The sequence below is a fragment of the Lygodium microphyllum genome, chromosome 6 (genome assembly GCF_053477565.2).
Source record: "Lygodium microphyllum isolate KBCC chromosome 6, Lygodium_microphyllum_v1.1.10, whole genome shotgun sequence".
Classification (NCBI taxonomy): domain Eukaryota; kingdom Viridiplantae; phylum Streptophyta; class Polypodiopsida; order Schizaeales; family Lygodiaceae; genus Lygodium; species Lygodium microphyllum.
In genome coordinates this window covers 15531298-15556298 of record NC_141140.1, presented here as the reverse complement: position 1 = coordinate 15556298, position 25001 = coordinate 15531298, and the positions used below count along the sequence as shown (strand labels likewise).

At 42.2% G+C, this 25001-nt stretch overlaps 1 protein-coding gene across 3 annotated transcripts in view; it reads right to left on the bottom strand.

Moving 5' to 3' along the window:
* Positions 1-25001, bottom strand: part of PRT6 (proteolysis 6) — a 161101-nt gene that overhangs the window by 4127 nt on the left and 131973 nt on the right. For 2 of the 3 annotated variants that reach the window (XM_087679273.1, XM_087679272.1), the window contains exons 14-16: positions 12362-12437; positions 12063-12140; positions 11859-11927 (exon numbers count right to left, since the gene is read on the bottom strand). In XM_087679273.1, coding sequence (XP_087535399.1) covers positions 11859-11927; positions 12063-12140; positions 12362-12437 — 223 coding nt within the window. Of the gene's footprint in view, positions 1-11858; positions 11928-12062; positions 12141-12361; positions 12438-25001 lie in introns of those variants that run through there. The other variant, XM_087679274.1, reaches the window with a different exon arrangement.

Here is a 25001-nt window from a genome sequence, read left to right as displayed (position 1 = left end):
TCTGGTCCCCCTGAGCCTCACGGCCATGATTCGTAATTGTTTGTGTATGTTATGGAACACTGCTAGGAAAAGGCCTGCTTGGTTACGTCTTAATTGCTCTGGCATGCATCCTTTGCACTTTCGTTTGAAATGGGGTAACTTTGCAGGACATTGCTTTTCGTGTGAAAAATTGGAGCATTTTATGGCCGAATGCCCAGAGAAGTAACCGACTTCAGATGCTGAGCATGTTGTGCTGCCCATGGAAGATATGGTGCTTGATGCTCCATCGTAGGATGCAACCCAGCCACCTAAAGTTTTGGATAAAGGTAAACAACATGTTTCGGGTTTGGATTCCCGTGGCAATGACTGGGTAGATGTACGTGCAAAAAAAGGTAAAAGGTTTGATGCTGGCATGGCGGATACTGTGCCTATTGCTTCACAAGATTCCATGCGCACTTATATGCGCAAGAAAGAAATGTTGTCTTCAGAGCACACTGCTCATGCTATGGTTTCTTCTGCTCTCGGTAATCAGCCTACTAGGAAAGTATATATGGACGGTCCAAAGGGTCCACCTACTAAGTTGGCTTTTGATACTAGAGGTAATGTGATTACCCCATGGGATCGTCGTTATCCCCGTTCCATCCCCAAGATAGTGGATATACCGTCTACCTCTAAATCTGGCCGTCAGAACTCTTTTGCCGTGTTAGCCGATTTTCTGGATGAGGGAGTCCTTGACATTCTAGCAGAAAAGGTTAAATCGAGGCAAGCTATGCCTCGTACTTGATTTTCTTTTTTGAATACACATGAAGATAGCCACGTGGAATGTGCGAGGCATTTGTTCTCGCCATAAGCAACATGCAATATGGACTGTATTGCATGAGAATCAGTGGGATATCTTGTGTGCTGTTGAGCACAAGAGTCACAGTGAAGCAGGAAAAGTTGTGGATCGCCATGGGTTTCGCTTGTTTTATGCAGAGACACATGCCATGCATTATTCTGGTGTGCTTATGATTGTACATAAGAAATATCAGCCTGTTCTTATTAAAAATGATATACATGGCCATTTTGTGGTGATTGAAGTTTTATTTGAAGGAGAGATCTAATGGTTATTTGGTCTCTATGCTCCGAATGATCCTTTATCCCGCCGGGATCTTTGGAATACTTTGCAGACCTCCTTGTCACTTGGTAGACGAGGTTTTTTTATGGGGGATTTTAATAGGTGTGTTGATTCTTCACAGTCCACATCAGAGCATTCGGTGATGGACACCTCAGAAAGTCGTGTGTGGAACACGTTTGCTCTTGCCATACTTAAGCAAGATCTCTGGTCTTGGCTACACCCTTCTTCTATAGGGTTTACTTTCCATTCTACGCAATATGCAACTACGTGGTTGCGGTTGGACCGCATGTACATAATGCAGAATGATGATTTTCTTCCTGAGATGCTAGAAATGAAAGTGTTGCAACAATATGCCTTGTTGGACCATTTCCCTCTACAACTTGAGATGCTTGCACAACCCATTGCACCTTTTAAGCAATTTCTGGATAGACTCCCTTTGCGTTTCAACTCGTCTTATTTGAAGCATTCAATCTTTCGGGGCTATATGCAGCGATTGATAGATTCTTATTGGACTTCTCCTTTGAGGGGAATGCTTTGTTTGAACGATTGCTCTCTAATGTACAGCGGGTTGTTCGGTAGTATAGGATCCATCATGCCTCTCTTTGTCGGCGGCGTCGACAAGCAACGGAGGACTTACTGGCTTTGGTTTGTTCTCTGCTGGTGGACACTCCAGATGATGTATTTCTACTGCCATTGGTGATGCGTTTGGCTAATCTTATTAAAGAGTTTCAGTTGAAATCTTATCAGAAGGCCAAATTGCAAAATTTGACTGAGAATTTGCAAGATTGTGCTTGTCAGACTCATAAGTTCTTTCGAGCTCTACATGCATCTCCTGCACGAGAAAATATGACCAGACTCCAGGATCCAGAAGGTCAAATGGTCATTGATCCTCAGACTATTGCGAATATGTGCAGGAATTATTTTCTAGATCTTCTTGGTTCTTCTCCTTCACCTTTTGACCAAGTTACTCATGCACGCTCAGTTTTCTATGATTTGGTCCGCAATCAGGTTCCACATTGACATGCAAACTACTTTGGAGACAGATATTTGTGAGGCGGAGGTTATGGATGTTTTGTTACACCTACCCAAGGATAAAAGTCCCGGTTGGGATGGTCTCACCAATGAATTCTTTGAGGTTTTTGCTACTCAACTGGTGAAACCATTGACGACTATGTTTCAGCAGGTTTGGGAAACGGGGTTCATGCCTTCCTCATGGAAAGGTCTTATCAAACTGCTTCCAAAAGTTCCTTCACCGTCAATGTTGAAACATTGGAGACCAATTTCTTTGATGGGTTCGATGTATAAAATCTTTTCCAAAGTGATGGCGAATCGGCTCCACAAGCATCTTCTGGCCATTGTGCATCCTCTTCAATATGGTTTCATTAAGGGCCGAAACATTTTGCATAATATCTTAAATGTGCAAATGGCTATTGACTATGCAAGGCACTCAAATCAGGAAGTGGTATTGATTCAATTGGACCTGGAAAAGGCTTTTGATTATTTAGATTGGTCTTTCATTGCAGAACTTATGTCTACTATGGGCTTTGGTACTCCGATGTCCCGCTTGATCTACACCATTAGTGCTGCCGCTTCTTCGCAAGTTATGCTAAATGGCGGTGTTACCGAGCCATTTGCCCTTGCACGCTCTATGAGACAGGGTTGCCCTTTGAGTCCTCTCTTCTTTGCCCTTGCGACTCATCCGGTTCTTTCGATGTTATCTTCTATGGCAGCTTCGACTCAGTTGGCTGGATTGTCTCTTCCTTTTGGACAGCACTTCATTAGTTAATCTTTGGCTTATGATAGCTTTATGATTTTGCGTGCGGACAAGGATAATCTTCGCAAAGCATAAGATGTTTGGACGCTCTTTGGTCAGGCGTCTGGTCTTCATATCAATGCTTTCAAATTAGCCATTCTCAGTTACACGGAGTCAGATTTATAGTCATTGGGCTGGCAGGGACTAGTTGTTCCCCGTGGTTCCATTGTCAGGTATCTTGGGTACCCTTTGGGTGTTGATGTTCGGCCAAAGCAACTATTAGAGTGGATTTCACAAAAACTGGCAGCCAAGTTTCTGTATTGGAAGTCGCAGGCTTGGCCCTTTCATGTTCGCCTCAAAGTGACTCAGACAATTATGTTGCCAATGCTCACATATTTCTTGCCATTGTTGCCTTGGACTACTACTACTTTGAATGCTCTTACTCAGTACATTCGTTTCATGTTATGGAAGGACTCCTTGCTTGCAGGCATTTCATGGATTTCTTGGTCGCATGCATGTACCCCCAAACGCATGGGTGGTGGGGCTATTTTGGATGCCGAAACTCATATGCTAGCACTTCGTTGGTCTCTTTTTCGTGCCATGTGCTTGGATCATCACCCGTGGGTCGTTATAGCCCGTTATTTTCTTGAGGATCACGTGGACTTGTGCATGGTAATACCCAAATTCGGAGCTCCTGGTGGCATGTTCTTAATGCAGACTCTCGGTTTTCTAGTCCTTTCTCATCACTGCTTGCTCATTTGGTATGCTCCTAGAAATTGGTTCTCCAGAAGGCTCGGTGGCATCCAGCAGAGGACCGCTTATATACTAACTCTTTTCAATTGGAATTGTTGGCAGCCTCACGATTACTTTCTTGGGACGGCAAACATGAGCTCATACCAAAATTTAACCGCATGGCACGTTTGGGCTTGACTTCAGCAGATGCCACCCTTGCCAGTCACAATGTGTTGATATCGTTTCGTACAGCCAGGAGGCTTTTCAGAATCCCTCGTGGATACCGTGATTTATGGGAACAGCTTTTGCTAGTGCTCCAGAGCAGACAACCGTTTCCTGCCCTTGCTTTGGATTGTCCTTGGCAGGACTGGGACCTTGCAGGTTGGTTGAATTTGGAAAAGGCCTCAGCTAACAAGGTGTATCATCTTCTAATTAAAGATCATCAATGGCTGGTTACTAAAGCTAATACTGTATGGGGATTGCGTAAATCTCAGTCACGGTGGAAGGCAACTGTGATGGAGGGCTGGTTGAACAAGATATCTTTCAAATGTAAGGTCTTTCTTTGGAGGGTGATGATTGGTGGTCTTCCTCTTGCTTCAGCCCTTTCCAAGCGTCGAATCTCTAAAGGCAATTGTTTCTTTTGCACCACCAGTGTGAAATCGGCCCGTCATCAATTTATTTCTTGCCCTCTCGCTAAGGATATCTGGTTACTTTTGTTAGCGGTTTGGCGAGCAGTGGTTGGTTTCTCGATAAGCCCTTTTGATTGGGTTTTTGTACGGCCCAAATACCCCACACCGGCACAATCGCATATGAAGATCTTGTTTCACTTTCTTAGATATTGGGGTTGTTGGCACAATTGGACCACTCGGAATGCCTTTCTTTTTGATTCGGCCTCTAATGTTCCGGGACATATTGCGAGGCTTAAAGGTCTCCTGCATTGGCAGATAGAGCTCATTCACCACTCTGACTTACTCCCTCCAAAGAACTTGCTTCCCTGGCATATGGCAATTTTCTCTGTGTCTTTGCCATGACTTTTGTAACTCCATGGCTTAGAGCCATCGTGTACCTTGTAATCATGTAAACTTGTACCTTTTTTTCGTAATTAATACAATTACCTTTTACGAAAAAAAAAGAGAGAGGCAAGCAAGAAGGCTAAATGTGAGGCTGAATGGCATCCCCAAAAAGGAAGGCTCAACACCCGAAGATGATGGTAAGGAGCTATGCATATGCTTCGGGTACAAAAAGGAAGGCCCACTTTCCTTTACCAAAGCATGGAGAACAAGGAAAGAGCCACAAAAACGCACACTCATAGTGAAGCTCCAAGATGAGATAGCAAAGAGGGCATTTGTGATGAAAATGATCATCCTACATGGGCAATTAAGAGACCTCATCTACTTGGATGGTGGCTAGACTTCGATCATGTCCCAAGATCTCGAGGCACGATACATGTGGATATTAGAGTGGAGATATCACGAGATCGGATGCTATATGTTACCCTCTGTTACTTTCCCTCAAGAGGATTGAGATATGCCACCAAGGAGTCCGGCAGCAAGAGAGACAAGGAGATGGGACTAGCAGATGGATTCCTGCTCTACAGATCTATCAGATGAGATACTACACTACTCTAGGCTACGTGAGATCCTCTTATTAAGGGATTTTAATGCTGCAATAGAGAGCAGGCAATGTGACATATACGACTTTGAGAATCCAAGACGACTATAGGTGTTGGATGCAGAGGAAGCATGCACAGATAGGGTATCAAATAGATTATCAGCTAACACTAGAGGAGACAATACTAGATACAACCAATACCTACTAGAGCTAGGGGCACAATATCACCTCATTATCTACAACAAGATGAAGAAGTGGCCCAGTTCTTGAGCACTTACCTACTTCAATAGAGTGGACTATGTCCTAGGCTCCACCGAGACTCCAGAGTTAGTCAAATCATTCACCATTCCCTCTTGTCTGATCGAAGCAAACCACACATATGTCCCTCACACTATCCTCCTCCCCAATTACACAAGCTCCGATTGTCACCCCTACATAACCTCCTACGTTCTACTTCACACACGAGCTATTTGACATCTACAGCCACCATGTATATGCCGAGCTCTCATAGCTTGACCAGCATAGAAACACGGAACGCCCGTTCCGGCACATAGGAACGGATAACACATTCCAGGAGGTCCGAGCCCAGGAAACGCTAGCAGAACGTTCCAGCCCGTTCCCTTTTTGGAACGACTGTTCTAGCAAATGACTTTTAAAAAAAAAGAAAATGGTCAATTGATGTCCGTTTAGGTCGCGATTCGCTAGCCTGACGTCCCTTGTCAGTAGCCCGACTCTCCCATCTCTATCGCCTACTTTACCTAATTGCCCACTTGCTCCCGTCTCTGTCGCCTGCTTCGCCCACCTACCTCACCTGCCTGCTCCCACCTCTCCTGCCTGCCTGGCCTCATATATACACATATATACATATATACATATATACATATGCACTTCAATTTTTTGTTTGACTGATTCTCTGCAAACGCCAAGAACTTTTAAAATGCATGCAACACATCACTCTTCTTGTGAAGAGGACAATCCCAAACCTTCCTTGTGGCATTATCTATAAAACTAACAAAGTCTAACACTCCGCCCAATGAAACCATAAGCATTTGCCCACACAAATCACTATAAACCAAATCAAGACATTTTGATCTTCTGCTCCCACTATCTCTCTTATGGGACATTTTCGTTTGCTTTCCAAAGAGAGAATGCTTACAAAAGATTTAAAAGAATTAGACAAGAAAGATAAGTTAAATGGCAAAAAGCTTTCATCCCAATGATTTTCATATGCCCCAAACCGCAATGTCATAAAGAAACAGATGGTTGTTCACCGACAGCTACAACATGGTCTTTAATACGAGAAACATGCTAAGAATATAAAATACCAGATTTCAGCCCTTTGACCATAACAAGAGATCCCTTGAAAATCTTCCATAGATGATTATAAAATATCACTCTATAACCACAATCATCAAGCTCTCATGTACCGATCAAAGTTTTCATCAAGTTTGAAATATGCCATATGTTTTGTAAGATAAAAGAAGGACCATTTGGCAATGACAAGTATATATCCTTAATGTCAACAGTCTTGCATACATGGTTGTTTCCAAGACACACACTCTCTTTTTCCAACATGATAAGTAGAGAGCCCACTCCCTATGTGGAGTAACTGAAACCGGCTTGTTCACTGGAAAGGGCGGTAGTGTACAACCAAAATAAATAAATGCTTTCACCCAATTCATAGTCGCCCACTTTACCTGAACTTAAAGACACAAAACCAAGAAGAAATACAGGAAGCTAGAATGCTCCTGTTGCAACACAGACACCCTATTGGCCCCTAAGTCAGGCGCCCCTTGCAGTATTTCTTTATTCATTAACAAAGGGATAGTTCCACAATAACCTGCCTACAAGCTGTCCCTGTACAAAGTGGAGAAGGAAACACAGTTCCAACCCGATTTCGACAGCATAACGGCAATACAACTTGACATGGTCATTATCCCTACTCAATAGGTGCCTCCATACACCTAAACACACTCAATGAAGTGCCAGGTAAGAAATTCAGCACACTGAATTTTCTGGTTTTTGTTTTTAAACTGCTCCAAAATACATGTACAGTGTCCCTGGAGCTTCCTTGAAGCTTTTGGAGCAAATAGACACCAAAAATGTCCAAAAACCTAAACCTGCAAAAAAAATACAGCAGGCTGTAATTTCCTGTTTTGGGCCCTGTTTTACCTGCCAATCACTTGTGTGCGTAGCCAGCGGGCTCCCGCGCCTTATGGGCCACTTGCCCTTTGAATACTGCAAGATTTCACGCAAGAAATCTCAGGAAAACAGCATTTTGCACACAAGTATTTGCTTGGGAATGCAATTAGCAAACCATGTACCTGTTCAAGAGGCTCTTGCCTCGGCAATTATGCATAAACCCACAACACTGTACATGATCCATCTGGTCAGCCCACAACACTGTACATAATCCATCTGCTCAGATAAGGAGAGACCTAGGAGGAGTAAGCTCAACCTCTATACATGAGTCAGAGATGAAGAAGTACCCTCCATAGCTCATGTATTTGCAGTAATCTGCCCTCAGCCCCATGAGTTCCATGCTCCAATCTGCCCCTCATGGATTGAAACTCGTTTTTGTGCTGCTCTCTCTCTCTCTCTCTCTTTTGGGAATTTATGCCCAAATTGTGACACATGGCATACACGTAACAATTTTCTTGTTTAAACCTTTCGGTCTAAAATTCTCTATGATTGGTGCAAAATTTGACCTCGGCATAGACCAGAGAATTAATCCTCGTACAAAAACGAAGATATTGATGCGAACAAATTCTGGGGTCCAAAAATAGTAACTCCCTAAATTTTAGGAGCTACTTCCATTGCATCCCCACTAGTCTTCTGACCATCTTTGCAGAATATGGCTACATCCAAATTTGCAATGTAGCTCAACTGAAAGTGAATTTCCGCTGATGACCCCACATGGACTAATCTCTTGCAGATTTGTCCATCTTCACTTTGAACTAGTCTCTTCCAGGCTAGTTCTTCAACACACTTGTCCATATTCACTTTCACAAGTCTCTTCCAAGCTTGTCAATCTACAGTGCCATCAGTCTCTTCCAGACTTGTACTGGACCTTAACTGTCCAATCTTGACTCACTGGACATTCCTGTCCGTTTCACATCCTGGCCATGAAACTCAAGCGTTTAGATTTCAAGAGGGATCCTTCCAAAAAGAAAAACCAAATAAAGTAGTAATAAAGAAATCAGCAAAAAGGTAATAGTTATCACAGTCTTGTGACATACCTCCCTCTCGAAATCACAAACGTCCTCGTTTGCATGAATGTCATACATGCTTCCAACTAACCCAGTGAACTTACACTTGGTAGCACATGTACAACACATACATGCTATCAGTCAACATTGTGTACCGAACACACTATTAACACATGTATGTTCTAACTATGAAACATGGGAGACTATCATCATGTGACTCCACATCAATGTTTCCAGATATAGTGGCTGGTACACCACAATGATATCCCCATAGTGGCAGATTCTCATTTGATGACTCCACATCACCCTGACTAGAGATCTAGTGACCGGTACATCAAAATGATATCCCCACTGAGTCAATTCACAGAATACATGCCCGATCGAGTAACCATTGTTACAACATGTATTCAATTCAATAGAAGTAAAAACTGTATTCTTGCAAGCAATACTTACTTCTTTAGCACTGAGAAAACCATATGGACACAATAAGTGTTAACCTATACAAAATCTGTTTCTATACATAATTTCTTTCTTGAGCAATTGTCACTTTGACAATCTATTTCAGCTTAGAGATACAAGGGGTCAAGGTAGGTTGCAAGCGAAATGCTTCAAGGTAAAGTTTCAACACATTAGGTGACTCTACAAGTTCACCTTCGTCCATCCACTTAGCATCTATAGCTGGATAGTTCTTGAACTGAACCAAATACCTTCTAGCAACCTTGCCTTTCACTTTCCTTTCCTTGTGTGCCATACCTGTTCTGGAACAAGAATTTCATCAAGTTCCTCAACTTCGGGCTTTTCCTCAGCTAGCATATCTTCTGGCACATCATTCACACAGGGTCTAAGAAGACTTACATGGAAAGCATTATGAATCTTCCAATTGTCAGGCAATTTCAGCCTATAGCTGACATCACTAATCTTCTCTGTTACTTGAAAATGCCCATAGTATCGCATACTAAGCTTAGTGAAAAGCCTTTCCTTGCCTTTCCGCTTCTTTAAGCGTGCCTTTTCAAACCGCAACAGTACCCAATCACCAAGGATGGAATGCCTAGCAAGCTCACTACAGGCGAATCGTTGTGTTCATAGATTGTGCAAGTAGCTAAGTCTAAGCCAACCTAAGTACTTCTTAGATTGAAGCTCTTGAAATAATAGGAGTATATCCATCAGTCCCAACATTGAGCGCGTGTAGTGCAACAACCAAAAGGGTACGCTATGAGATGCAAGGAGTCTTCGGTATGCAATTATGGTTTCTCTTGGATCTCATGAAATACCTTGAAAAAGTAAAAAACAATTTATAGTAGCATTGTCATCTATAGAGGCAAGAGTAAAAAGCATCAAAGAATGCAATTTGTGAATATATTTGGATGAGGAGATTGCTGGTTGAGATGTTCAATGTTCCTAGTGGTCCAACTCAAATTATGTACGATAATCATGGTTTTTATTCAGCTTGATGAGAATCCAATATCATATGCTTGTAGCAAATATATTGAGATACACTATCATCTTGTTCGAGAGAAGGCTCAAGCAAAGGAAGTTGCACTTGTATATTGCTCAATAAATGGACAAATTACAAATATTCTTAACCAACCACTTGAGAAAGCTAAGTCCAAGTTTTTCAGATCTATGATTGGCATGAAAGAAAACAAGTTGATTGCTAAATTTGGATTTTTTTCTGATTTTCTTGTCTTTTTTGGTGTGTGTTTTTTAAGCCAGGCAGTTGGATTTTGAAGGATTTAATCATTGCGCGTTTTCCTCCATATCCATATTCTTTGATGATCTATGTATTTGGTTGGAAATCTCCCAAAGGATGAACAATCTTTCAAAAATTAAAAGAAATATGATTTAGTTAATGGAAAATGGGAGGTTGTGAAGATATAGACCACCTAACAAAGCATGCAATATAACTTTTCATGTTTGATGAAGATGAATGAAGATCAGAGAAGTTGTTTGCTTGCTTTCCAATTCTTCATGCATATTTGTCTTTGATCCCATACAATAATTTGTTAGTTTATCAATACGAATGGTTCTGAATGTTATCTTCATAATTCGAAATTTCCCCAGCATATTCAGCTGTTTGGCACAGCCTATTCACAAGGAAACTACACTGAGTGGCCCAAGCAGCCTGATGCATCTACTTTCTCAAAGGGAATGAACAGCAATGGTGGATATTTCTTTGGGTTCGGAGAAACACGCCAAAGATTGGGTTCAATTCAAGCAGGCGTTTTGTAACATGTGGTTCGCTAGCATCCTTGAGGTGGAAGAAAAGAAAAGAAAATTGGTTGGGGGCAGCAAAGAGCAAGGATTTGATGACTATAACAAAAAGCATTGGTAGATTTTGCTGCCGACTTGTTCTTATAGAGAGGCCACCATGGAAGGGTGGGGCAAAAATCCTTCATTGTGTCGAGGTGTAGGAGCATTCTGGCTCCACAGCTTTATTCACTTTCTGTTGGAGAATTTTAGTTCTTAAGAATTTTGTCTGAGAAAAGAAAGTTCTATTAATAGCACCTTGCTGAAATTCCCACCAAGGTAAAAACAGAGCATACAGAAAGCCCTGTAAAGAGCAAATGAGTAAAATCATAAATATGACAGTTGAGTGCACAACCAATCTCATAGGCTATTGTGCCAAACCATACGAGGGGCTAAGCTGAAGAAGATGCCAGATATTCCATGTCCGCAAGATTTTCAATTCTTATGATTAACTGCATGCAATTTGAACTCTACTGCCCTTTGGATTTACTGAAGTCCAATTTCAGGTGTAATACATCTCAATCGACTGTCCATGAAACCTTCATTCATTTAGTGTGTCACATACATACTACATATATTGCATCTGTGATTTGGGACACTCTTTTCAAACTCTTGGCATTTTGGTTTAACCAACCTTTCTTGTCTGCCATAGATTCCACTTTAGACATCTTCCTCATATACTGAATCAGGAAAAGCTGCTAATATGAGGAGCAAAACACTGCAGTATATGCATGTATGGCTTAAAAATGGAACCAAGAAGAAAAGGAGCAGTGAAGAAAACCAACCATAAAAGAGGTGTGGGCAGTCAGCAAGGCAGTCAGAGAGGACAGGAGATTGAACACCCATCAGAAAGTATGAGAAGTGGCAGGAAGAGTTTTCACAGTCAAGGAAGGATTTCTCACAAACATCTAATCACACAGCTTTAGGGATGAGAAGCAGGTAGATAGAGCTCTGATACAGACATGGAAATGCCTACAGACAGAGGTGTGTTCAAGGGCAACACCCCATGAATTCTTGTGACAGCACACCCACACCCAAAACCCACACATACATACATGATCAGCCAAGCTTGTCCGAGATCCAAAGCAGTATCCTCGGTCTAACATTTCCACATACGTGTAGTCCCTCTCATCGTCACCTGATAAATCTTAAAGATGGCAAATAATAGACAACAACCCCCAAGGCTGAACCTAGGCAAATATTTTCTTACCATTGTTGTCAAAGCTGCATAACGCTCTTCATTTAAATACAAAGGCTTTCCTCTCTGCATATCAAGATCCTGCAACCACAATGACTACAAAATTAGCACCAGCAACATTCAAATTTGAATAATAGCATACTGCAGCATCCCTACTATTCTCTACATAACCATTAGATTGATGATCTGCAATATCGGTAATCCCCAGAAGTTTACCTCTTCACCAAAAGCATCCAAGTAAGGTGAAGGCCAGCTAGCTTGCCGAGCACATCTTTGAAGGAGAATATTCGTTTTCTGCACATGCAGCCATATGAAATGCATGATCAGTCATTCATAAATTCCAGAACACAAAGCTCCTTTTCAAGTTTGACCAAACTCTTCCATCCAAAAAGAGGTGCTGATGGTTTATCCTTGGATCACATTTCTGCTCAACCACTATTCTGAAACCTTAACAAAGGGAAAAAAGCTTCACTAGTATAGCTGTTTTGAAAGCTAAGGGAAACTTGAGCACGCACTCGTATCATTAAGAACACTCCAATGCCACTTCCACACACCATTGCATGCCTGAAGCACTCGCTTTGCCTGTTTACACTGCAAGTAAACCACAGGAAGGACACAAGAAAAGATCATTCCAAAATGAGAATTGAACAATCCTATAACTTCTTAGGACAGAATCACAACATTGGACAATGATCCAAACTCTCTCTTATATTCAACTCTCTTATATTAAAAATCACATAGCAACGCATTCTCTACAAAAAATACAAACCACTATCACTACATCATAGCGAAAAATTTTCCCTCTTATATGGTTACAGAGATGGAAAAACAGACTTGCAGTACCATGCCAAACATTGTTACAAGAGACAAATACTTGTGAGCACACAAGCACTACTTAGATGGAAAAATAGATTCCCATGGAGCATTCCAACCATTGTTACATAGACATAAACACTGACAGCACATACAGACAATCGTGTGCTAGATAACCTCAGATCTGTTGCTAGAATTGGTATTAACCTGCAAAGGATGAACTAGAACAGGAGACTGTACTCAATAGCAGTAGTTAATGCTGCACCTGATTGCAAGTCCCCCATTCCACTGTAGTATCATGATCAGTCCAATTGTAGGGTCTAACCTTAAGAGAGAAAAGTCTAATCAATCTTTAATCTTGAAAGTCGAACAAGAGGCCATGCTACTCTCTATCACTTACTTGGACAGTCTGCACATGCAGCCATCCCAATGCTAGTCCACGCACCTAACCAATTTCTACACTAAATAATGAAATGACAGCCTCATTTGGCCCCTCCCTATCTGTGGCCATCTGGTGTTGAAGAAAATGATGATAGCTCTTAAATACTTCATCATCCCTTTGTGCTCTCTTACAGGGGCCCTTAGTTATACACACCACATGGAACATAATTTCAACTGTCAAAGTGATAAATTAACTGGTTGTAGAGAAGTAATAAAGCATGTGTGAGTGATGCCCATCTCCATAGTACCCTTCTTTGAGTGGTTACAGTCCAAAGTAATCCTTTTCAAGGATTGTATGCAAAAGTTTAGTACGAGAACAATACCATCAGCATAACATACATTGAGATCAGTTTCCTAAAAGTGGAGCTACAATTTGTTAGCCTGCCTGTTTTAATCATGTCAGTCTGTCATCTCCTAGTCTGAGCTCTTATCAGATTCTGACAGAGACATAGGAGCTTTGGCAGTTTTAGGTGCATTTCCTTCAGTTGTCGGCTTCCTATGTGCACTTCTAGGTCAATTTCTGCATTCCCCAGTTTGGCTCCACTTGTCAGACCTTGCTCGTGCTAGTCAAGATTTTTCTATGGCCACCTGATATTTTTCCGCCATTTTGTTCAATATGGCCAGCATTTACGACACTCTCAGGGGCAGGTAGGCCAGTTTTTGGCATTTGTAGCTATATATAGCCAGTCCCCCCCCCCCCCCCAAAACTTGACAGTCACTCACTCTCTTCAGCAAGGTAACCACGAAAAGTTTGGTTGTTGAAAAATTACATTTCACCCCAAAAGGTTTCACCTTTAGGCAAGTCCCAAGGGAAACGCCAAGTGAAACGGATGAATATTATATATGAGATAGTTTTCTTTATCAATAATTAATTGCACTTTACATATTTATACGAGGCGAATCCTTTCATGTCAACAAATCATGTCTATCCTATATGCAGAGTCTAAAAACTCTTAAAAGAGCAAGAAAAAATGGCGTTCTTCCAATTTAAAAAAGTGGTTTCAGTTAGCCGTTTCACTCAGGGCATTTTGCGTTTCATTGAAACATTTCTGGCATTTCAAGCGTTTCGCGTTTCAATGCCAGCAAAACACATTTTGCAGTTACCATGCTCGTCAGTATTCTTTCCTTCGCAGCTTTGGCAGTTTTAGGTGCATTTCCTTCAGCTGTCGGCTTCCTATGTGCACTTCTAGGTCAGAAATGCATTCCCCAATCTACCTCCACCTATTAGACATTGTTCATGCCAGCAAGATTGTTTTGTGGCCATTTTGGCATTTTGTTCAATACGACCAGCATTAAATGCTGATCGGCCAACCACTATTTATGGCACCCTAAAGGAAAAGATGGCCAGTTTTGGGCATTTATGGCTATATATACCCACCCCCCACCCCCGCCCCCACGGCAATCTCTCACCCTCTTCAGTCTTCTTTCCTTCATGGCAGGTGCACACTCCAACACTCTGCGCTTCGTGCTGCTATCATCATCAGCCCAATCTAGTGCCCTCACTGACGCTCTCGACTCCATGTAGGGACTGATCAGTCTCCTTCTACTTTCCCGTTTGTATCAGCCTTCTTCCTTGTCCAATGCAGATTTCATTCTTCTTTTCTTGCAATCTCTCTCCATTCCTTTGTGTCTATATTTCCATTCCTTTCCGTTGAGCACTCCCACATGGCATCAAAGCATGGTATCATTGTCTGAGAGAGACACAAAGGTTCTGATTTTTGCAGAGGAGACCATCAACACCCAAAACACAGGTATGCAACCTTGCTTTTGCTGAAAACGTCAGCTTCTATACGTGGGTGACATCATCCGGTGGCCAAGCGTCAACATCTCGTGGATTGCCACATCATCAAGAGGTTAGGCGACATCATCCACGTGTAGGAAACTGCTTCCAAGCATCAAGCGACATCTCCATGAGAGTTTTGTATAAATGCAATCCATTGGGTGGTGGTCATAGTTTCCTGACCAAGTGACAAACCTCTATAGTCAAATGCAACCTTGATGGAGCAAGTGACAACAAATCGATCAACCTTTTGTGCTTCTACATTCTTCTCTGTGCAAACAGGAGCAGTCTTTTCCCCTTAGGCGAACCTTCTACATTGAGATCTTCGTCTCAATACAACCGATTCCTTCTTTGGGGCAAGGAAAAGAAGCAAGAGGCCAAGAAGGATGAGAAGAAGGAGAAGAAACCCAAGCGCCGATAGTATGGGAAGGGCACTCATCCCGAGGAGAAGTGCTGGCAAAAGTACCCTTGTTTGAAGTTGAAGGAGACGGATTTGAAGGCCACTGTTGAGCTAATACAAGCATTACATGCTGAAGTAGCCACTTAAACAATCCCAAAAATGCTTAATTAATCAAAATCCTAAAATGGTGCGTCGTTCAATAGAGTTTTAAAACAGAACACGGTACAAGGTTTCGAAACTTTCTATAAATATATGGGCTAATCTCGTTTTTGAAAGTTACAAGCCCTCTAGCTTCGATGTCCACACCCTGTTCGTGGAGGACATCTCATCTGAAGCTTCCCATAGCTGTCTACATCAGTTTGGTACCTGTTTCCAGACTCCAACTTGTTGTTCTCTCACCTTCCAACCATTGCCTTGCTGATCCAACCACACAATTGCTACTTTTGCTACCTAGTAACCCTTTTCCATAATGGGCGACTAATTCTCGACCACTTCCTGCTGCTCGCAACAATCCAAACATTGTCACCCTGCTATTTTTGCTATCACCTAGCTCAGAGGACCACATCAGTGTTTGCCTTTCCAGCTTTCTACTATCACCCAATTTCTCTCTCTCCTTAAGTACCTACATTTTCAGTCTTTCTCCTTACTACCTGTTTGCATTAGATCCAACTTCCATAGTTGCATTTGCTAGTGTTCAACCCTTAGAGGCTGCCTTGCTACATTTATGGATTTGTTTGAAGTACGACACATTCTCCAACTCACATAGTTGCAATAGTACCACATATGAAAGGTTTGATACTATACCATACTTTAGGTACCGTACCTTACGTATTAGTACCATAAGATACCAACTTAATGGATACATCTTTCCCATTCGAACTGCACTTTGGGACAAGCTAAATGCTCCTTATATTAATATGATTCTCCAATGAGATTAGGTTATTTGAGATTCAAACAATTTCACTCAACCTTCTCTCTCTCAAGCCTACACTTCTCTTATTTGTATGATCATGCATGTATGATATATCCACTCCCATCTATGTAGTTATAAGTTGTAGGTAGTAGTAGCGCATGTTGCGCATGCAGCATTAGGTTTTGGCATGTTACCCTCAAGTACTCGTCTTGTATACTCTAATAGCATTGCTATTTAGACTTGAAATATCTATTATCTTTAGTCCAAAATAATCAAGTTATTTTTTTTCGTACTAATATCGTACCGTACCTTATAAAATCTTAAGGTACCATTTAGTACCGTATTTTATCGTACCGTACCGTATCGTATCTTTCATACCTGACAACTATGCGAACTCATTACCTCTACCTTGGTCCTTGAGACATAGGAGTTCAAGGTTTAATATTCATTCACTACATAGTGTGTTTGATGCATGAGCATTGTATTTTCAATAGACATTCACTTCAATATTCTCTATGTTCATTGTCTCTGAGTTACCCTAATCCTAACTGTATTCTATTAGTTTGTACTTTGTCTATTAGTTTGTACTTTGTCATACGATTGGTTTTGTGTATTTTGTGTTTAGACAAATTCTTCACATGGTATCAGAGCCAAATTCTCTTTGAGATACCTAGAACTTTGATCAAAAAGTGCATCTACAAAAGAAGGAACAAGAAAAGAGTCAGATGACTTCGAACACTTCCACATTGCTTCAGTCTCCACAGTCAAGCATGTCCAAAAACAATCAAAAGTGGGCCTCCCAGCTTGCCACTGATAGATCTAGCAAGGCTCGACAGACTTCAAACTACCATAGATTCCACTGACCATACAAGATTTTAGCTCTGGAGTACAATCTCATCTGTATGCATAGGGCTCAACAAATTGAAGGTAAGGCTAAGTTTTCTCCTTTAGCTTCGATGCATAGAACTTATGAGCATGCAAGAAAGACGGAATCTCCACCACGAATTTGCCATCCGCAAGTGGAAATTGGCATAGACTATACACCACTTCCATCATTTATCTTTACTTTAGTGCTAAGTATAAACACATGTTTTTGATTCTATTCAAGTTAATTCCTCTTTTTCTCAAGGTTCAAGAGATCCTCTTGATGAAGGGATTATCCATAATGATTTTTGGTTTATGAGCAATGAAAAAAACAAAATTTTCTTTCTAAGCCCAAAAGAAGATAAGAAATTAAATCAAGAAGTTGTAAGTATCCCTTCACTTCCTTTTCTTTTCCTTCAAATGATTTTGTTTCTCATGGTCACACTGGAGTAGGTGCATCCACATCCACATCACAATTATCTTTTCAATTTCATGCATTTAATGGACAAATGGGACCTACTTTATTTCTAACTTCCACACCAATCACAAATCCTTTTGGGCTCCCACCCTCATATTCCGTTGCACCTTCCTTTTAGCCTACATTAAGTCCACCACATGTTCTACCACACACCACCTTAGGAGGTTCCACACGCTTGGGCACAACCTATAGAACACCTTAAACCCATCCACGCAACGTACCCATGATGGAGGCTTGGCCGCCCCCACACACACTTTCGAGCTATCCCTTTGGGAATGCATCCCAAATATATCCGAGTGTGCCCTAGTTGGATGTAGTTTGCCCCTATGGCACTACCGAGTGGACTAACTAGTTATTCTTCTATTTCCCAACTGACATTTGGACAAGGCTTACATATCCTAGTCCCTCCACCATCGGCACCTTATGGAGCCATTCATGTTCCAATGCCTCCGCATCAATCGACACTCCTTGGGCACTCACAACCTATTTCTGCCTACCCATCTAATCCCTTATTCTCTTATCCACCACCACCAAATCCACCTTATCCACCTCCATATCCTACACTACCTACCTATCCTCCACAGCATCCCATTCATCATCATCAGCCAAGCATGTGTTTTCAGACAAGATTTGATTTAATGGGTCAAATTTTACTAGTTGGTCCAATTTGATTAGGTATGTTTTAGATTCCCAAGATGTGTGGGAACTTGTCCTCGGACAAGAATCCCAACTTGTTGAACCCCCATTGGTTTCCATATGAGGTTTTCCACTCTTGGAAGAGTCAAAATTCCATAGCCATAGTCAAGTTGATGCGAGGTCTCCTTTTCGAATTCCATTCTCATCTCCAACACTTTGACCTTGCCCCTAACCATTGCGCCCATCTTGTTGACAACTATGCGGCACAGGATCGGACTCGTCGCATCAACTTAGACCATGAGCTACAAAACTTCAAAATCACTGATAAGGATGACTTGAAAGTCAAGTTGGCTAAGTATTGGCATCTCCTCACTGAGTTCTCAACCACCGGTGCCCCTAAGTCCCTTAACAATCAGGTTACATTGTCCCTTAGTAAGCCACTGAGGACATATTTCCATTTTACGCAGCAAGTGATCTCACAGCCTTAGATGTCCACATTCTATGAATAAGTGTCAGCTAAGCATTATGCTCGGCTATTCGATTGGTTTCATGGGATATCCTCCACAAAGGAAGGCCTTTGTTGCATCTTCTCAGAAGAGGCAATAAGGGAAGAGCAAGCAAACTCAAACTTTCCATCAAAATCCAAATCAAACCCAAGCTAGAGAGTCACAAGGAACTTCCAGTCAAAACTCAAACTCGGGTGGCAGAATGTACCAAAGAAAAATTACTTTTGTCAACATTGTCAAAAGGCTGGTCACTTTGATGATGACAAGTGTCCTTTAAAGGCTAAGGGCAATCTGCCCAAGATTGACGTCTCCACCACATCCAATGAGGGCACTCCCCCCCCCCCCCCCCAACACAACCAAGTCAGCAAAGTAGACCCATTGCTCACATGGCAACTGGTTCTACTCCCTCTTCACCTGAGGGGTTGTCAGAAATGTCTATCCATTCTACTGTTGCGGACTTCAATTATCCTCAGCATGTGTTCTCTCTTGAGGACAAACTTGATGAGTCCCCTTCCTGCTCAAAGTTACCCTCTCCTTCGAGTTCGCAGCCAGAAGCACTTGAGCTCACTTTCTCTAGAGACCCCTCAACCCAACATATATGGAACCTTCCTCCGATTCAAACCTCCATGATATTGATCATGATCCCTTTCCATTTCCCACCTACACATCACTTGATCCTTGTAGGGCACGCTCTAGTTTGTATTATCTTTTCCGTCACACATTCCTCCTTTTACTTTCTTACATTCCAAGTGTGCCTACCATTTGCTAGTAGAAGCCTTTCCACATTTGTACATGGCACCCACTTGCACTTTCTAATGAAGTTGAGGTCTGCATATTTTATAATCTTATGCAGTTGTTTTTACTTTCTTTTACACGTTGACATTTGCTTCTACAAGATCTACCGCCTAGCTCGGAGCAAGACTTAGATCATTTGACACTCCTCATGATTCCATCTTTTGGTGATGCTTCTTTCCCAAGATTCATCATTGCCTCTTTGGTGGCCACCTTTTGGAGGCTATCCATTTCACTATTTTTCAGTTGGACATGTAGCTCACTCTTTTCCTTTGGACGCTACTCCTTTCCCCCCTCGACGTCAAGATCTTACCAATAGAGGGGATGCTTACTTCTCCTTCCACCATCGAATGGTAAGAGGGGGCGGTCTACAACTTTCCCTTCCACTTTGAGAGGGGCAACTTTTTATCTTGATAGTGATAACGATGACGCTTATGGATTTTGATTCAAACATTGTATTTATTGTACATTTTTACACATTGTATCTTCATCCGCACTATCAGGATGACATGATTGTAAAAGGATACTTGGACAAGTGAACAATTCCCATCTAAGAGCACCATCCAAGTGGTGCCGTTGCATCACATTTTGTATGACCATGATCACACTTATGTTGCCTCTTGCATAATTCCAATGTATTGGCATTTTGTTTTAATTAGCCACTTAAACAGTCCCAAAAATGCTTAATTAATCAAAACCCTAAAATGGTGTGTCGTTCAATAGAGTTTTAAAATAGTGCATGGTACAAGGTCCGAAAACTTTACGTAAATAGACAAGTTGCCCTCCATTCAGCCTCAATCTCATTTTTGCAAGTTTCAAGCCCTCTAGCTTCACTACCCACACCCCATTTGCGGAGGATATCTCATCCAAAGCCACCCATTGCTGTCTACATCAGTCCGGCACCTATTTCCAATCTCTACCCTGTTGTTCTCTCACCTTCCAGTCATCACCTTGCTGATCCAATCAGGTAGTTGCTGCGTTTGCTGCCTGGCAGCTCCTCTCTAGAGTTGGCGACTGCTTCTAAACCACAACTTGCTGCTAGTGACCATTGTTTTTGCTATCACCTAGCTAGGAGAACCACATCAGCATTTGCATTTTTAGTTTTCTGCTGTCACCCAATGTTTTTTTCTCTCCTCACGTATACACGTTTTTGGTCTTTCTCTCTCCTCACTGTTAATCTGCATCAAATCTAGCTTCCATAGCTGCATTTGATGGTGTTCGACCCTCACAAGCTGTATTGCTGCATTTCAAGATCCATTTGGAGTATGGCACTCTCCAACTCATTACCTCTGCCTTGGTCCTTAAGACAGAGGAGTTCGAGGTTCAAAATTCATTCAGTGCATAGTTTGTTTGTTGCATGAGCACTATATTTTCAGTAGACATTGACTTCAGTATTCTCTGTGTTCATTGTCTCTCTAAGTAATCCTAACCCTAACTGTGTTCCACCAGTTTGTGCTTTGCCGTACGATTGATTTTGTGTTTTTTGTGTTTAGAGCATTCCTTCACAGCCACCCATGCTATGATAGAGTTTGTCTTTGTGCATGTATTTGTCAAGGAGGACATAGCTCTTGCTTCTTCCGCATAGGAGAAGCCTTGATTCATCGATAGTGGGGCCTCTTTCCACATGATCTGTAGACAAGATTGGCTTTAGGACATGAATTCTAAAGCAGACATAGTCACCATTGGTGACAACTCTAGTATCCCCGTTCAAGGAGTGGGGACTACTCCCTTATTGCCAAACAGGCAGTCTTCTTTGGCTAGAGTCCTTTATGTACCGGATTTGGGTTTCAACCTATTATCAGTTCATCCTTACACGGCTAGGTGCATTGTCTTTACATAGGATGCACTGACTATGGAGGATGATTCTACCAATGTTGTTCTTTGGATTGGTTCACCAGAAGGTGGGCCTTACACACTCACAACCTTAGTTGTAAGGTCTTCCCATGAGCCTCCGCTGCTTTGGTATGCTCATTATGGTCATTTGAACATTGATACTATTTGAAAAGCTTCTCGAAAGAATATGGTGGAGGGACTTCCAAATTTCCCTCCTGTTCACACTTTATGCCCTAGTTGTTTGAGGGACATGCAGTCTAGGTAGCCACATCCACAGGTTTCCACTCGAAGGGCTTCTACACCGCTTGAGTTGATCCATACTGACCTTTGCAGACCTATGGGCACAACCCCCCTTGGAAAGGTCAAGTATTTGATACTGACTCTAGACGATTGTAGTCCTTATATGTAGCCATATTTTCTAGAGTACAAGAGCGAGGCATACTCTCTATTCTACGATTGAAAGGTGTTTTCGAAGACACAAGCTTCTTCCGACGTCTGTGCCGTACGAGCAAATCATGGTGGAGAGTTTACTTCTAATCCCTTTTCTCAATTTTGCAAGGATCACAATATTCGGGTGGAATATTCCCATCCGAACACACCATCAAAGAATGGTGTGATGGAGCTTACGAATCCAACCATGCTGGAAATGGCCCGCCGATCGATGTTAGAGCATAGGGGTAATCCTCATTCCCTTTGGGATGAGGCAGTGGCTACTGCAATTCATGTCCACAACCGATCCCCGACTGCTACATTACAGAACATGACTCACACGAGGCTTTCTTTAGTAAGAAGCCTTCCATGTCTCATTTTCGCATCATTGGATGTGATGCATTTGTCTATGTGGACAAGAAGAAGAGGAAGACGAAGCTTAACTCGAAGTCAAGGGAGCTCATCTTCATAGGCTATAGTACTACCACAAAGGGCTATCAGCTCTACGATCTGACAACACAAAAGATTGAGTTGAGCAGGAATGGTTGATGAGGTTGTAGCCGTCAAGGATCCTATCAACGGTTCCATGCAGGTGATTCTTCAACATCAACTAACCCTCCCACACCCTCAGTTACTTTCCTTCCTTCCCAGTTGCCTCGTAGCATCCCTTCTTTGTTTTTGGTTCCTCCCCCCCCCCCCCCCCCAACTCCTCCTCCTCCTCCTCAGGCTTCCCTACCACCTTTGATGGATACGACTACTTCCACCCCTTCAACCTCCCCTCTTAAGTCTTCTAGAAATACTCAACCATTAGATGGGGGACCTTCTTCACATGATCAGGATTTACCTTCACTTAGTGAAAGGGGAAATCCCTTACCCAGACAGGTGCATTACAGGTACTGGAAACTACTCAGTCTCCCTTGCAATAGGATGAGCCTATTCGGATTCCTTACAAGCGGCTCATGCAGGATTCAAGTGTTTCTCACTTTCCCACTACTCCTACAAGTCTACGCAAATTAGCTCGCTTACAGGCCCAACAAGATAGTTCACTCTGTGTGAACTATACCCTTATGTTGCACATTCCATTCTTTGTGACAGAGAGCCTATTACATTGAGAAGGCTCTTGCATAGGATGTTCGGCGTCAAGCTATGCAAGAGAAGCTCGATTCTATCAAGCACAATAAAACTTGAGAGTTAGTTCCACGTCCCCAAAAGCGAAAGGTAATAGATGTGAAGTGGATCTATCATACCAAGTACCGTGTTGATGGTTCTTTTGACAAGCACAAAGCTAGGCTTGTTGCCAAGGGTTTGACTCAAAGGGCTAGTTTGGACTATTTTGAGACTTTTGCACCGACAGCTCAAATGTTTACTATTCGAGCTATCTTGGCTCTCGCAACCTACTATCATTGGTCTGTTTATCATATGGACGTCAAGTTTGTCTTCTTAAATGGCGTCCTTGAGGAGGAGATTCATATTTCCCAACCTCCCAGTTTTCTTGTGAAGGGGAAGAAGAACCATGTCTACAGATTGTAGAAGGCTCTCTATGGCCTGAATCACGCTCTTAGAACTTGGTACTAGAGGATTGGTTGATTCTTTCTACAGAGAGACTTCCATAGATCATCTCATGACCCCAACCTATACTATAAGGTTGCAAGTGACATGTGTGTTTTGATCATATTGTATGTGGATGATCTTATCATCACATGAGGCTATGCTTAGAAGGTTGATCGAACTCCGGAGATTTTGAGACAAGGGTTTGACATGACAGATCTTGGGATCCTACACTTCTTCCTTGGACGGGAGGTCTATGCCTATCTTATGCCCCATGGACCCAGAGTCCAAGCTTTTGCCAACAAGAGATCCCCTTACAGATGCCACCCATTACAAGTGTCTTGTTGGCTCCTTGATCTCGCTTATTCACACTCAATCGGATATTTATTTTGTGGTAGCTTTGTTGCCTTCTTTCATGAAAACTCCCACACGAGCATTGAAGAGCAGCTTTGCACGTTTTTCATTATTTATAGGGGACTCAATCCTACCAGATTGTATATGGAGAGAGGGTTACTCCTTTTAGTTGAAATGACTTTGACTGAGTAGGTGATGTGGATTCGAGATGGTCCACTATAGATTATGCCTTCTTCCTTGGATGGGGACTATCTCATGGAGCAATAAGAAGCAGCCTACTGGGGCCTTTTCTTCAATAGAGACAAAGTATCATGCATTATGTTCTATAACTATAGAGGCGATTTGGCTTTGCCACATGTTGGCAAAGATTGACTTTCCCCAACCTAAACCTACAGAGTTGCGCGTGAACAACCGGAGTTCTCTAGCTCTGGCAAACAACCATGTGTGTGTTTCATACTCGCATAAAGCACATTGAGGTTCGGTATCACTATGTTTGAGAGCAAATCGTGGATTCCAACTTAGCATTGGCCTGCTATCCCATGGCAAACCACATAGCAGATCTCTTCATGAAGTCTTTACCCCAAGCTTTTATGCTTCATCACATGAGGTTGTCGGGTCTTCAGATACTCCCAAGATCTGAGAGGGGGTGTTAGCTTGTATATTTTAGTCATCTAATTCTATGATCTCCTAGGTGTGAGCTCATATTAGAGTCCAATGGAGACAGGAGTTTTGGCCATTTTAGATGCATTTCCTTCAATTGTCGGCTTCCTCTGTGCACTTCTATGTCTGTTTCCTCATTCCGTAGTAGTCTACCTCCATTTGTAGAACATTGTTCATACCAGTCGGGATTTTTTTGTGGCCATCTAATATTTTTCCAGTATTTTGTTCAGTACGGCCAGCAATACATGCTGGTCGGCCAATCAAACAGCATTTATGGCACTCTCAAGGGAAGTCGACAAGTTTTGGCCATTTATGGCTATATATACACAGCCCCCAACTTGGCAGTCACTTGCTCTCTTTAGTCTTCTTTAATTATTGGCAGGTACACACTCCAACACTCTGTGCTTGGTGCTGCCATCATCATCAGCCTGATCGAGTGCCCTCACTGATGGTGTAGGCCACGTGCAGGGACTGATCAGTCTCCTGCTGCTTTCCCATTTGTATCAGCATTCTTCCTTGTTCAGTGCAGATTTCATTCTTCTTTTCTTGCAGTCTCTCACTGTTCCTCTGTCTTTTCCGTTCCCTTCCATTGCACTCTCTCACAAAATTCTACCTAGATTTCAATAGAGATTTGATCCATGTAGAAAGTACCAGTAATGTAAAGCAATATCTCATCATTGAAGAGAAAATAAATAACAATAAGTAGAT